At 34.8% G+C, this 15,779-nt stretch overlaps 4 protein-coding genes and 1 long non-coding RNA gene across 5 annotated transcripts; 4 read left to right on the forward strand and 1 right to left on the reverse strand.

Moving 5' to 3' along the window:
* LOC104744373 (phytosulfokines 5-like) lies at positions 2,720-3,613 on the forward strand. The gene is made up of 2 exons (XM_019238895.1): positions 2,720-3,040; positions 3,305-3,613. The coding sequence occupies exons 1-2, from the start codon at positions 2,924-2,926 to the stop codon at positions 3,419-3,421; spliced, it is 234 nt and encodes a 77-aa protein (XP_019094440.1). The 5' UTR covers positions 2,720-2,923; the 3' UTR covers positions 3,422-3,613.
* On the forward strand, positions 4,661-5,516 carry LOC104744378. The gene is made up of 2 exons (XR_760636.2): positions 4,661-4,805; positions 5,159-5,516. It is a non-coding gene; the product is annotated as an uncharacterized LOC104744378 (long non-coding RNA).
* LOC104744384 (ACT domain-containing protein ACR1-like) lies at positions 6,514-9,532 on the forward strand. Its single transcript, XM_010465438.2, has 7 exons — positions 6,514-6,775; positions 7,380-7,483; positions 7,585-7,630; positions 7,736-7,850; positions 7,938-8,005; positions 8,202-8,677; positions 8,768-9,532. The coding sequence occupies exons 2-7, from the start codon at positions 7,410-7,412 to the stop codon at positions 9,429-9,431; spliced, it is 1,443 nt and encodes a 480-aa protein (XP_010463740.1). The 5' UTR covers positions 6,514-6,775; positions 7,380-7,409; the 3' UTR covers positions 9,432-9,532.
* LOC104744409 (DEAD-box ATP-dependent RNA helicase 27-like) lies at positions 10,136-13,327 on the forward strand. The gene is made up of 12 exons (XM_010465469.2): positions 10,136-10,727; positions 10,816-11,001; positions 11,082-11,267; positions 11,361-11,444; positions 11,531-11,572; positions 11,661-11,735; positions 11,832-12,134; positions 12,223-12,261; positions 12,356-12,460; positions 12,538-12,606; positions 12,693-12,818; positions 12,939-13,327. The coding sequence occupies exons 1-12, from the start codon at positions 10,275-10,277 to the stop codon at positions 13,086-13,088; spliced, it is 1,818 nt and encodes a 605-aa protein (XP_010463771.1). The 5' UTR covers positions 10,136-10,274; the 3' UTR covers positions 13,089-13,327.
* Positions 13,298-15,290, reverse strand: LOC104744398. Its single transcript, XM_010465457.2, has 3 exons — positions 14,579-15,290; positions 14,292-14,479; positions 13,298-14,023 (listed from the first exon to the last, which is right to left on the reverse strand). Exons 1-3 carry the CDS (start codon positions 15,174-15,176, stop codon positions 13,451-13,453), a joined length of 1,359 nt encoding a protein of 452 aa, XP_010463759.1. The 5' UTR covers positions 15,177-15,290; the 3' UTR covers positions 13,298-13,450.

Here is a 15,779-nt window from a genome sequence, read left to right on the forward strand (position 1 = left end):
ATTGCATTGTAGGAGGTCGATATTTATATGGACGGACGGACTCATAACCGGAGGTTAGTTTCGTCATTATCTTATGAAAGTTCTTGTTTCCAGTGTTTGCTTATTTCACCTTTACATTGTTCCAGAAAAAAAAATAAAGAGAGATAGAGTAAGAACATGTGTGTCATTATGGGATTAGTGGTAAGCTGAGCCGCCGGTCTTTATCATTCTCGGTCATTACACATGTAATACTTTATTCCGAATATTCGGTTCCAAAATACTTGTAAAAAAGTCGCAGACCAAACAAGAATGAACAAAAAAAAAAGATGTAAAAGTTGCAAATACTTAGTTAGTTATGTGATTTATTTGACAATTAGTGACGTATTGATGTGTGCTTTGACATATATAACATACACTACAAAATATGAAAAAAATGATCGACCCATCTGCCAGTAATAATAGATTTTTATGAGCGGATAAAACAAGTTTTGCTTTTTGTTTAGATAACAGCTTTTTCATAGTGGAAATACATTTTTATCTTCTAGATTGTTTGAATGCCAATAAAACATTGAATTTAAAAAATACCGAAGATTTAAATTTTGTTCGTCATCTTTAATTTAACTGAAGAAAAAATATATGGTTAGCCGAATAATTTGATATAGAACGGAATGAACGATTCCAAATTTGTGTTCATAGTGGTTAATGTGCGGAGCTGTAGTTGGAAAGTGGAAACCATATTAACGAAATAAGTTCCTCAATTAAATTGATGTTGAGCTGCTAGTCTATACTTTCGCTCGCTTTCTTTTTTCTATTCATAGCCCAATTCAATTACTTCTTTAGAAATTGACAGCAGCCATGTGGTTTGTTCCTACTTTATGCATTAATAATTACATAAAGTTTCTTTTAGCACTTTAAAAAGTTTTTGACGGACGATATAAATTGGTTCTTGACTTCTATATAGACAAATCATAAGAAAAAAAAAAATTAACATGTTTTAATCTTAGTCCAGCAGAATGAAAAGAAAAAAAAAACTCAATATGTCGCATGCATGAAGCATGAAAATTATATGTTTCCGTTCATATATACTTTGAAACCGGTCCGTGAGATCACAGTATATATAGTGGATTTGTTAATTATGGTATATCTTCTACGTTATTATTATAAGGTATTACGACTTTTGATTATACAAAAAAAAAACAACTATATATATTAACTAACTAAAAGCGTGATTTTGGAATAACAAACCAAAATTTTCTTTGAATAAAAAAGAAGAATATTATTGAAGGTAGTTTTCTTAAGGGCAAAGATCGCGTTCAAAGCTGCCCTACGTACCCGCCGCAAACTGCAAAATTTTCAGAAAAAAAAAGCATGACAAATATGTATAATATATATCTTTTCACTATTATTATAACTATTAAGTAATCAAAATTAATACTTATTATAATTTTAAATGGTCACAAACTTGCAAATTAAAAAGTTAACAACTAAATTAGACCCTTAGCTAGTTAGCTTATTGACTCGCCTTCGACCAGTGTATATGCTCGTGACATTACAGGGAAAGATAACAAGAATTTGAAAAGAAAGAAAAAAAAAGCCAAGCTGTTCTGAAATTGGCCGAAAACCTAAATCATATAATAGAGTAGAAGATAGGCCCATGTTTGATGGATCGGAGGCCTATAATATATATAGTCCACTGATGTTGTCTGATATGATCAAATCTATTAATCTTGATTTACACAAGAAACAACATTACAAAAACAAAAGTCAACTGAAAGGAACTGAATAAGGCTTATAACCATATATGATGGTGCCCGGCCGTACCGGTGTGTGGATAGAACTAAATAATCTACATGTTATGTTTGAAACGAATCTTTCTTGCGGAACCCTATTTCCCTCTTTTATTGACCAGACTTTTTGTTTTGGAGAATGTGTTGTGGCATGCCGCATGCGGGGAAGTGTTATTTTCATTATGATGGACGCTTCTTAATTATTTGTATCAACCATTTTCTTAGAAAAGTGAACATGCATGATTTCAGATAACTGTAGCTGATGATCATTCGCACTACATATCAAAGACTATTTCACAAAGTAAATATATACATGGTTGAAAACGTCAAACACAAAGCAGTATTTTATCTGTCTCTTTGCTCTTATCATAACTTTGATTGCAATGGGTATGCCACAGGCCGCATATATAAAGCGTAGGACCATTCACACTTCACAGTATACATAAAACCATAAATTAAACACAACGACAAATTAGTAAACAGTACAAAATCCCCACTTTTATATTCACTTAACCAGATAAATTCAAAAACAGAAAGAATAATGTACCACAAGAAAATATGTAAATTAAAACCAAACTTCTTGCAGTTAACTTCACGTGAGAACTTTGGGAGATTCTCAGTATACAGGTACATCCGTCACCAACTTCTTTTCAACATTAGGATAAAAATTTATTATATGACGATGATATATTGATATAAATAGATAATAAGGTTAAAATGTAGTTGAGTACTCCCCCATATTGATCAATTTCACAAAAACAGACTACTGATTACTTATAAGTTATTATAACCAACCAAATACAGACTACTGATTACAAAACATACTCTCATTGGAAATGATTTCGCTAGTCTACTTTTAAAATTTATTATACACAAATTTAGATAATAATATACATGTGCGTGTTCGGTATGGTAATGGTTTCATGACGTTCACTTACTCAAACTCAAAAGATTATATGGCTCACGTTGTTGCTGAACTTTTTATCTCATCTCATGTTTTCTCTATAAATACGCCTCAATTATATAACTTTACTTAACTCTCATATATCTTCTCTTCATCTTAATTTACTACCGCTCTCAATATATTTGATCTCTCCTCCTTCATATATATTACTTATAACAAGAAGTTATTGTATAATAGTTAGTCATATAAAAAAATGGCTAAGTTCAATATTTCCTTCTTCTTCATCGCTCTTCTTATCTGCTCCACGCTAACATACACTTCAGCCCGAATCAATCCAACCTCAGTTTCTCCGGAAGAAATCTCGATCAAGGTCTAACCTAATTCTCATGGTGTATAATATATGTGTGTGTGTGTTAAATAGTGTGTATGTATATATAATGAAATAATTAAGAAAATGACTTAAAATAAACTTTACTGGCAAGAATATCCAAGTATCCAACTTTTCTAAAAGTTTTGAGGATTGATATGAGTTTCAGGCTTTCAGCTCAAGATTAATTATATAATCACCAAGATAGAAATTTTTTTATCGAGACTAACATTTCCGTCACGTGCGTATATTTTATGTTATGTACAGAAATTAGAACAAGGAGAAGAATACTGTGAAGGTGTTGGAGAAGAAGAGTGCGTCTTGATACGAAGAACTTTAGTTGCTCACACTGATTACATCTACACTCAAAACCACAGTCCTTAAAATATGATTACGTTGTTATGAATATATTGTTGGATTAATAATGATCAGTCCATATACATATCTATCTTCTTGCTATTGTTGCACTTTGTACTTTCTTAAATTATAAACGAAATTACTTCACATATATACACTTGATTGTATCTTTGTCACTTAATCTGAAAATATATGCGTATAAAATAAATCAGTTATATATTGTACTAAGTTTTTTTTTTCTTTCTTCGTTCATACCAAAAGATTCGATAATTAGTTTAAGAGTCGTCTTGCAGTCTTGCAGACCACACAAGCAAATTAGTCTCATCCCATGTCATTTTTATTCCTATTTTGTTTTCAGTCTTAAATTAAAGAAGCTGACTTTTTTGTTTTGCGAAAATTAAATACCCTCATAGAGAGTGATAGCACCAGTTCCTCTCATACCTCACACACACGCATTAAAGATAATAAACGCATACCACCACCTATCAAATAAAGACACAGCTGCATCTATAAATGTAAAATAGAGACATATATGCTCTGGGGATTATGTGTGGATGTTAAAAAATAATCCCTCTGTATCAGAATAGATGATGTTGTAGGATTTTATTTTGTATCATAATAGATGATTTTCTGTATACTTTTATCAATTAATGCTAAGAAATTGCAAAGTTCAAGAATCATTAAATGAAAATTTAAGAGTTTGATGAAATACTATTGGTTAATAATTATAAAAATATAATATTATAAATAAATAATACACTTATTGTTAAATAATAAATGTTTTTCTTGATTCATGTAAAAATCCTAAAACATCATCTATTATGATACAGAGGGAGTATAACTACGAACTTCGCATTAACTCCCCAGATCAATGACATAGACATAAACACAATTATTCACCCATGCAATACTCAACTTTAATAAAGAACTTGTTTTCTCAAAACATATGTTGAAGTTAAAAATTTTGTAAGGTGATACATAATTTTTTTAGAGAATTTAATAGTACAAATACTACAAAGTCATGTATAGAGAGTTTTGGAAAGTGGTCAAAATCAGATCACAAGTTTTTTTATAAAATGGAGAAAAACTTGAAAAAGAAAAAAATAAGAAGAGTTGGTGACAATTTATGTATTTTGGTCCCGTTTCTTCTTTTTTTCCCTCGTGTAACAGTAAAGGGCGTTGACAAAAGAAAGAAGGCTTTTTGATGGGCCAAAATGTTGGGCCAAGCCCATAATATTAATTAGTTGGCATTGCCATAAACTCAAATCTGGAAACCCTTACTTATAAAGATTCGTCGCGAACGGCGGCGACCGGAAGATTAGCTTAAGCGACGGCGACTTCTATCGTTCTTTTGTAAAATGTTTCGGAGGAACAGGTTTCTGTCTTTACCGATGGTGATCGGAGCAGTTGTGTAAGTATTCATCTTTACTTAGGCAATAATCTAAAATCTTGATTGGTTTCTTGAGTGAAGAAGATCTGGTTCTGCTTATTCGCTTTTTAGATTACTCAGTTTTGGACTTAGTTACTTATTAGAATCGATCTGAGCATATATTATTCTACACATTAGTAGAATGCGAGATAATTTTTGAGGATCAGACTTCAATTTTTAGCATATTAGATAAGGATTTTTGTGAATTTGGCTTAATCAAAATCCCAAATTGTTAGATCTCCTGAAATTTGTTAACCTGAACAAAGTCATTAATTACAATGTGTGAAGCAGAGATCAATATGAAAAGAGAGGTTGGTTTGTTTGTTGCATTGTAGGATTGGAGTGGTTTCAGGGAAAGCAATATTTGGGCCTCCGCTTGATCAATACTGGAAGGAGAAGCTGGAAGGAGAAGAAGCTGCTGTTGCTGCAAAGGAAGCCGCCACTGAAAAGAGTTCAGATTCTTCATAATCTCCCTAAAATATTTTTGGGATGTTTAATGTAAATCACGGACCATAAACTAAGAAGAGCTTGGACAAATGTTTGCAAGGAAACACAATGTTAATTTATTGTTCTAGGAGGCGATGCGATGCATACAAACAAAGTGTAACAATGTAGTAAGTGCCTTGTATTTCACGTTTTTTGCAAACTCAAAGAGAATAATAAAACCCTAAGAAGCACATCCTTCCTTAATCATTCTCACTTGGAGCAAGTCGAACTCTAGGATCTTAAAGATGATGATATAAACACCATTCTAATTTGAACAATAGAATCTTAAAAAGTGGTGTAAACACCATTCTAACTTGGCAAATGTCGACCGACCACATGTCATAGTCTCATAGATTACTAGTTAAAAACATTTGGCTTATACAGAGTCTCTAATTTATAGTTTTGAACCAAGTTTAGTACAATCAAAAAATTATGAAAGTTAAATAAGAAAACAATGTGTTAATATATGGTTATAACTTATAAGTTATGATTAATATTAACTGATTTCAAAATTAATTTCTTCTGACAGGACATAAGTTGTATAAACCACTAGAAAGGTAAAAACTACAACTGGAGTGGCCTCTGTTTGTGTGTGTGGTCGGGCCACGTTTTGTGTAACCCACATAAACATCTTTGCATTTATGAATGTAAACAGATTTGTTTTATCTTCATTGTTCCAGCTGAAATCTCAAATAAATGAGTTGTAAAAACATTTTTCAATCTTTTTATTTTTTGTGTAGACGAAATAAAAAGAAAAAAAAATCACCTGAAATGGAAGACCGACACGTAGACAGCTTGATTCTTATGATTTTGAAGAGGCGAGCTCAGAGTCCACCCATCTTGCCACGTGGCTTTAGAATGTTACATGTGGCAAATCTTGTGTTGGGTTGCTAATACACCTCATCATCTTACAAAATTTTATATTTTTTTTTTTATCTATTATTGTTTTTAATATATTCTTCTTTTTTTAATATGAATTTATCTTGATTTTCATTAATCACATTAATCTTTTATCATAAAATCTCATAATATTTTTAACACTTGTAAGGTAAATGTGTCAGAAATAAAAAAAGCTTCCCAATTAGCAAAGATTTGATGGGATGCATTTGTCAAAAAGAAAAAGATGGGATGCATTTGACTAAAATAACTATGAAGCAGCATGTACATATATATATATATATATATAAGTTTAAAATTATTTTGTGCTCTCTCGTATCGTATTGTACAAAAACATCATAGATATGATAAGCAGTAGTAAGTACATGAGATAGATACGCTTTGGCTACAGTTTCGGCTTCTCTTTTTTTTTCTCGTCCACCAACATAAAACTAGTTCTCTCCTCTTTTGTAGCAGCAAAACAAATAAAATAAATTTTCGCAATATTTTTCTATTAGAGAATCTCTCCTCTTTTAGGATTCTTCTTTCTTACATTAGTCTCTCTATTGTATCAGAATCTCTCAACTCAGGTAATCTTTCTCTCTCTCTCTCTCTCTCTCTGTTCGTTTTCTTATTCTTCTTCCTTCTTTGTCTTGAAATTCTTGAGAAATAAATACAAACCCTTTCTCTGACGGATTCAGATTCAGATTCTCATAATAGTGTATGTGTTCATGTGCTCACAGATTGAATTTTTGTTCTATCTTTTCCTGATATCTATTTGCTCTGTTTCGTAATCCTAATATTTTTCCCCAATGCGACTTTATTTTTCAAGAAATTTCAAGCTGAGATTAATCTTAATCTAACAACCATAAAGAACAGAATTCTCAAGTAATGATTTTGATTCAGAAAGGGATAAAAACAGCTTAATTGTCTCAGATTTTTGTTTCATACGTTTTTTTTTTGTAAAATAATAATTTTAAGATATGGTTTAGATTTGATTCTGAACCGAAGGAATCGGCGACTTCTTCTTTATTTAACTTTTTTAACTTTAATGTTTGATTACTCTATAATTATATTTTTAACCTCGTTTACATCGTGGAAGTATATATATAACAAACCAATTTTCGTACATTGCTCCTCTTCTTCTTCCTCAAGTAATTACAAACTTGTTTGTGTATATGCATACTTGCATAGGTCGGATTTTTGAGAGCTGATTAATAAAGGATGATGGAGATAGCTTATCAGCCTCGGATTGATTCCGAGATCGAATCACTAGTCGAGAGAATCAATCCTCCCAGGTAATTTCATACTTTATTAATCTACTTCTTTGTTAATTTTTTCTTACGAGTTGATTTTAATCTTAATATTTATTGGTATTTTTTTTGTGCACACTAATTAGGGTTTGTGTAGACAACGACTCAGACCCAGAGTGCACACTTGTTAAGGTACATATTATAATACTAAAGCTCTCTATAAATTGCTTTATCATGCTAGTTGATATAGATAAGGGACTAATTAGCGATAATTAATCATGTGGTTGATATATGTAGGTAGATAGCGCGAACAAGTACGGGATATTACTGGACATGGTTCAAGTTTTGGCTGATCTCGATCTCGTTATCTCCAAATCTTACATCTCATCCGACGGTGAATGGTTTATGGATGGTAAGTCGTCATCCATCATCAATTTCACATGTCATCATTGGTGGACCACATATATATTATCACAATCTGAAAATTTCTCTTTGTTAGTGTTTCACGTGACGGACCAACTCGGGAATAAGCTCACAGACCGAAGCCTTATTCTCTACATTCAACAGGTGTGACACAAAAAAAAAAAATCATTAGTAAAATACACCTTATAAAAAATCATTGACTTGATTTAATTTTGACTAACTCTTAAACTATAAACAGCCTCGTTTCAAGTTTTTTTTGTTTGATGTTGTTGGACGTATCTAATTACCTCATCAACACAACCAATATATATAAGTGTGTGTGTGTTTTTGTTGTTTTCAGGCAATATGTTCTAGTAGAACGGGAGGTATAACAAAGGAGATGCAGAGTAATCTAAAACGGGAGGTGCAACAGCGCCACGTGTGTACAGAGCATACGGCGTTTGAGATAACCGGAATAAACAGACCGGGTCTACTGTCCGAAATCTCTGCCGTACTTTCCGACATTGGATGTCACGTGACAGCCGCTGTCGCATGGACCCACCACGAGCGAGCGGCCATGGTGATTTATCTAGAAGATGGGTTTAACGGTGGGCCTATTATTGACTCGATAAGAAAGGCCCAAGTAAAGGATCATCTGGATACCGTCATGGAAGCCCATCATATAGTCGGCGATGAGTCTCGCGTCGTCGTGAGGATCGTCGAGGCTAAAGGAGCTCCGGTCGGGTGGGCTCACACTGAGAGACGACTTCATGAGCTGATGTACGCAGAAGGAGACTATGAGAGCTGCTCCGATTGCGATTGCTTCAGTGGTGACAGGTGCGTTTTGCGTTTATATACCAAGTACTAATCACCGAAGCTTCGGTTTCGATACACGATGATCAGATGATGTTACCTTGAATGTGACAGGTGCGATGCTTTGTGGAGAGGAAGATGCGAGAGGATACACGTAGCGATCGAGGCATGTAATGGTTATTCCATGGTGAATGTTAAGTGTAGAGACAGGCCAAAACTACTTTTCGACACGGTGTGTGCTTTAAAAGAGTTACAATTCGTAGTGTTTCACGCAGTCGCGGGAGCTAAAGGTTCCACGGCGGAGCAAGAATATTTCATAAGGAAGAAGAATGGTTGCACGTTAGAAACGGAGGTGCAAAGAGAGAAACTAAGACATTGTTTGGTTGCTGCGATCTCGAGACGGGCTTCACGAGGTTTGAAACTTGAGATTCGGACGGAGAACAAGATGGGTTTGTTGTCGGATGTGACCAGAGTTGTGAGAGAAAACGGTTTGTCGATAACGAGAGCTGAGATGAGTACGCAAGGTGATATTGCGGTTGGTTCGTTTTATGTTACGGATGTGAATGGTGGTGAGACGGATCAGAACGCGGTCGAAGCGGTTGTACGAGAACTGGGTGGAGCGGTTGTGTCAGCTGTTAAAGCGGTTGGGATGATGCCGATGAGGATGGGCTCAACGAGTGATAACAGTGTGGAGTTGCGAGACAAAACTAAGTCGTCGATTGGGAGAATGTTTTGGTCTAAATTAGAGAGGTTATCATCGTCGATAAAATCGTTGTGACGTGTTTAAATTAGTGATTATCATTGTAAATATAGCTGATTTAGAGGAATGTTTGCAGACTATAAAATGAAAAATTCGTAAACTTAGTTTTAAGTCTTTTAGATGTGAATTTGTGAAAAGATTCATTCGATCATAACTGTGACATTCTTTTGTTCTTAGAGCATCCACCGTGGTGTGTTTTTAACTTTTTATTAGTGGTGGAGTTTTTACAAAATGGGTTCTCTTATCAATACATAAGGGAAACAAGTCGAAGTTAAGGAATGTATAACAAACCGCATCCAAAATCCAATTAGTTTTCCAAACTGTATTATGTTATGTTAGGTCGATTTGCACTTTTCCAACGGTTAAAATAAAAAGTAAAAAACTAAAAGAAAATATTTTTTGAACGTTGGGAAGATAATTAATCTTAATTTCCTTTTTTTTTTTGTATCCCTTTTCCTTTTAACTTGGAAACATCACGTCACCCATCAACAAATTAAATCTCATTCGTTTGCTTAAATTCGGTTCCGAATCAAATTGGTTTAATGCAGAATCTCAGTATTGCGGTTTGGGTTTTTTTTTTTGTTTATAACTAATTTGAATTTGATGAACTTGGACAATTTTAGTTGGTATACAGTTAAAAAAAAAAAAATAAAAAAAAAAAAGGTCAGAGCAAGGGGTATTATCGGAAAACTAAAACATTGAAAGAAATTGAGAGAGGTTTTTAATAAAACCCTAACAAATTGCGACGGACGACGGTAGAGGAGCAGGCATTAGAATTAAGAACACACACTCTCTCGATTCCGATTTTAAAGAACCCTACCTTGATAGTTGTGTTCCCCTCTATTTGATTTGACAACAAATATGGCGGATTTGGATTTGGAGCAGCAGAAGAAGAGTAGAAAAAGAGAAAGAGATACTAAAGAAAAAGCGAAGAAGAAGATGCTAAAGAAGCTAGCAATTAAGCCAGAGAATGAATCAATCTTAATCCACGACGAACCGAATGATAAGAAGAAGAAGAAGAAGAAGCTAAAGCAGCGTGGAGATGATGACGAAGAGAACGAAACAGCGGTAACAGCTATTAGCAATGATGAAGAGCCCCAGAAGAAGAAGAATAAGAAGAAGAGCAAGGATGTGAATATTGTCAAGTCAAAAGAAAAAGAAGAAGACAATGGCCAAGAGGAAGAGGAAGAAGAAGAGAAAGGGGAGGAAACTAGTGGGAGTGGTATAATGACTGGTGAAACGTTCGAGTCATTGAATTTATCTGATAAAACTTTAAAATCTATCAGAGAGTTTGGTTTCAAATTCTTGACTGAGGTTACAACCAATTTCGAATTGACTATGATGTTTTCTTCTTTTTTTTTTTAAGAAGAATGATGATTCAGATTTGTATACTTTTTTGCAGATACAAGCTAAAGCAATTCCACCATTGATGCAGGGAGAAGATTTCCTTGGAGCTGCCAGGACTGGTTCTGGTAAAACCTTAGCTTTTCTTATTCCTGCTATTGAGCTTCTTTACAATGTCAGCTTTACTCCTCGCAATGGTACTGGTGTTATCATCATTTGCCCAACTAGAGAGCTTGCTATTCAGGTTCTCTCTCACTCCTTTTCATTTTACCCCATAGTGATGAATGATGATTGATACTCATCATACATCATTTATGTTTTCAGTCTTTTTTGGTAGCCAAAGAGCTTCTCAAGTATCATTCACAGACTGTGGGAAAGGTTATTGGCGGTGAGAACAGAAAGAAAGAAACTGAGCTTCTTGTCAAAGGTGTTAATTTGTTAGTTGCTACCCCTGGAAGACTTCTCGACCACCTTCAAAACACTAATGGTTTTGTATTCAAGAACTTGAAGGTTGTTAATATAACCACAAAATTCTGATTTCTATTCTCTGTGCTACTGGTATCGTCATTGGTTTTGCTTTAATGCAATTCTTATTTTCTGCAGTATCTTGTAATGGATGAGGCTGATAGGATCTTGGAACAGAACTTTGAAGAAGACCTGAAGAAGATTATCAAGATTTTACCAAAGGTAGTAGTATTCTTGGGGCTTGCATAGGTATTCTTATTTACCATAGATACTAGAGATATTAACCGTCTTTTGTATTATTGCTGCAGACAAGGCAGACGTCCCTGTTTTCCGCCACACAGACTTCCCAGGTTTGTTTACCAATCAATATAGTTTTGTCACTTGTTTCTTATTAGTGTCAGTTTAATTAACTTAGTGGAATTCAATTAAAACTATCAGGTTAAGGATCTGGCTCGGGTGTCACTTAAAGAACATGAATATGTTTATATCGATGTGGATGAAGGACGAAAAGAGGTAACAATCAACACAACTTATGTTATTATCTTTACTCACATTTTACTTTATTACCGAAACAAGCCTTTTTCATTTTGTGGAAACTGGAAACTGTAGGTTACAAATGAAGGCTTGGAGCAAGGTTATTGCGTTGTGCCAAGTGCTAAGCGATTAATTTTTTTACTGACCTTCTTGAAGAGGTTCCTTGGGAAAAAGAAAATCATGGTGTTTTTCTCTACATGCAAATCGACAAAGTTCCATGCCGAGCTCTGTCGATATATCAAAATAGATTGCCTTGAAATCCGTAGAGGGATAGACCAGACCAAAAGAACCGCAACATTTATGCAATTTTCAAAAGCGGAAACGGGTATTTTGTTGTGTACTAATGTTGCTTCCCGTGGTCTTGATATTCCTCATGTGGTATGCTTCCTCCACATTCTGAACTTTGAAAATGTCTGAATTGGTTGATCTTTAATCAAATCTCTGTGATTATTGTGTGCTTCTGTAGGACTGGATTGTGCAATATGATCCACCTGAAGACGCTAACGTATGTTGCTTAGTTTTTTTTTTGGCAAATGCGTGTGAGAATTAATGTTAGGAAATCACTCATTGTCTGAAATGTTACTCTCTTATTTGTCCAGACGTATATTCATAGAGTTGGTAGAACCGCTCGTGGTGAAGGAGCAAAAGGAAAGGCTCTGCTTGTCCTAACTCCAAATGAGTTGCAATTTATTTGGCATCTCAAGGTAAATTGTTTTCATTCAATAAAATTATTCAAATTTTAGAAATTTTGATTAAAGAATCAACATATTGTTTTTTGCAGGCGGAAAAAATTCCCGTTGAGCAACATGAATTTGAAGAAGATAAATTGCTCAATGTGAAATCTTTTCTGGTAAAATATTTTTGTTCTTTCTTAAAAGGTTTACTACACTGACGAGACAAAAAGTTGAGAGATTTTTATTTAAAATGTTATTGCAGGAGGACTTGATAACTAAAAACTATGCATTGAAGGAGTCAGCAAAAGAAGCATACAAGACTTACATTGCAGGATATGATTCTCACAAGATGAAAGATGCCTTTGATGTTCACCGACTCGATCTCAAAGTAATGGAATCTGCAGCATAATACACAACATAATGAAATGTCATGAAATCGGGAATACAATCTGTTTCTGTTTTTTTGCCTTAAACGTTAACTAGAAATCTTTGTTTTTTTTTTGTGCAGGATGTTGCGGCTTCGTTCGGTTTCGCCAATCCTCCCAACGTTGCTCTGAAGATAGATCGAGGAGGGTACAAGAGTAAGAGAGAACCGGTTAATAAGTTTAACAGAGGTCGCGGCGGTAGAGCCGGCGGTAAAAAATATGAGAGGTATTAAAAATACAGACTAAAATTATAGTTGCAGAAGAACCAAGACAACGTCGTAGTTAGTATAACTGGCACAAGCTTGTTACGATTGTTGTATCTTTTTTCTTGGTTCTATTACGATTGTTTTATCTGGAACCAGACAAAGGAAGACCAGTGTTGTGACTGTTGTCCCGTTACTTAGAAATTTTGATCATTTTTTTTTTTTGCAATCAAACTCTATATAAAAATGGCAGTTCCTATGAAGGCCTTCATATATGTGTTTGAAGAATATTTACAGCATATTTCAACGGTAGGATCATATATTTGGAAAGATGACTTAGACTTGATGTGTTATATATAAAGAAAAGAACACTGGATGTCACTCCCATCACATCACAATTCATCGACATTAAGCCAGTCGTTTGATTCTTTCTTCACTTTCACCTCTTCTAGCTGAACCCAATCTGGTGAATTTTTGTTTGAAGAATCAGAACCAGAATTGGTAACTTTCTTGTAAGTCACCTTGACGTCTCCTTCATCCTCTTCTTCTAAATCACTGAATGATACATCTTCGTCGTCTTCACCAAGAGGATGATTAGTGTTTGCTCTTCCTTCAATGGCGCTAACAGATGAAGTCTCTTCTTCATCGTTCAACCAATCATCTGCATCGTCTTCTTCCTCGTCATCCACTTGCACATTGATTAATCTAGATGAAGAAGCAGTCTCTTCAATGATAGATTTGTCAACAATTTGTATCTCCTTGCTCTCAATTGGGTGCTTGTCTGTTTCAAAGTCGGATGACTCGATTGTACTCACGATTCTAACAGTTGCTGTTTCTGGTAAAGGTTCATGAGGCACATCAAGAGGTTCCACAATGACAGCATTAGCTTCAGAACTCCCTGCTTCCGTAGGCAATGTGTTTGTTTTCTGTAGTTCGTGTGATAACATTGCTCTTGCTTCGAGTACCTTTATATACAAAGACAAATAAAAAAACATTAGTGACAGGAACAATAAATTATCTAACTTATCCCAAGAAACCTGATCGACTTGCTACTATCAAATCCTACTAGCACCATTTAGAAAAACTAGTTACAAATCTAGCAAACCTGATTGACTTGCTACTATTCAATAATGAGGATCACTGTTTTGATACAAATTACTATCTAGAAAGAGTATGATTTGCATCAACCATAGGATTACATTCATAAGCAATGGAGTTGAAAATCCAACTTACCTGAGGAGTAGAGAGAAGCAAAGCATCGTCTTTACTGAGTATAGGATGCACAAGAACAAAGTAAATCCTCCAGAAGCAATTCTCACTCATATATTCAGGACAAAGCTCAATTCTCAAAGAAGCCAAGCTCGGTGCAAGCCTCTCCACGGCCAAGGCATGCTCATATTGAGCATCGGTCATCTCAAAGTCTGCAAAATTAGTTGAAACCAAACAAACCAACACCAATTATGAAATCATATAAACCGAAACAAACTTCACTATTCCTTAATCTGAAACCAGAAACTTACCATTAAAGCTATCATCATCCTCATCATCAGGTATAGGAAAATCCAACCAAGTCTCAGGATGCATCACAAGATCCTTGACAAACGCAACTAGTTCCTCTGTAACTCCAAGATCCTTGTCGTAATCCTTCAAATCTACATCTTCTGAGCTCAATTGTAAAAAATTCGAAGCGATCTTAGTGAACTCAGAAACAGGTAAGTTTCCAGAGAGCTTAGAAATCCCAGTCCTGAACTCAGATACAGGTAAGTTCCCAGAGAGTTTCGAAATCCCAGTCCTGAATCTCCCACCAATCTCCGCGAAATCGTTCTTAATCCCAGCAATCAGATCCTCATCCTCATCTTCACCTACCCTCGCGTGATCTGTTCTCTCCTTAAGATCCGGAGAAGAAGACGGTGGTGGAGAGAGGAACGAAGCTACTCCCCAAAACTGGCTTCTCAAGGTTTTGGTAAGCTCGGTGATGTCTTCCTTAACGCCTCGAGGAGACTGTGAAGATTGATTCGAAACGGTCTCATCATCACCACCAACTCGTTGCTTTTGATCATCTTCATCGTCCTCATCTAGCTTGAGTGAGTTCGCAATGGATCTAGCTAACCAAGCCATATCTGAATGATCTTTTTGTTTACAGTTTGAAGCAAAAGCAAAGATTGAGAAATAGAGATAATGAATGAGAGAGCTCCATCTTAATCAATCTTAACTTGTTAAGCTAATAATCTTAATAATATCTAAATTTAAATCTTTTATTAATATCTTAACCGATTTCGTCGTTTTAGCGTAATTCCAATTTAGAGCCAACGAAGATTCACCGTCTTTAAGTGTTATTGCTGGATCTATATAAAAGCCCATATTAAGAGGCCCATCGTAAGATATCTCAGAAGCTTCCATTAACGCCAATTATTTTTGGTCAAAAAAAACACAATATCTTTTCCAAGATTGGTAAACTGGTTAGATTTTATTTTCAGACAAGAGCTCTCACATCAGTGACATCACACGCGTTCAGATACAATGTTCACACAGATATGTTCACAGAGTCTCATATCCAATTAAATAAAAACAGACAGTTATGTAAGAACAGAGAGATAAACGTGTCTTATTGGACAAACAAACAGTTGTAACGAGTCACAAGTCAAATCATCCCTTTCTTATCAATTGTTCATTTTGCACAGTGAATCAACTCATACCAATGCATGTTCATAGAAAGACTTT

The sequence above is a fragment of the Camelina sativa genome, chromosome 2 (genome assembly GCF_000633955.1).
Source record: "Camelina sativa cultivar DH55 chromosome 2, Cs, whole genome shotgun sequence".
Taxonomy (NCBI): domain Eukaryota; kingdom Viridiplantae; phylum Streptophyta; class Magnoliopsida; order Brassicales; family Brassicaceae; genus Camelina; species Camelina sativa.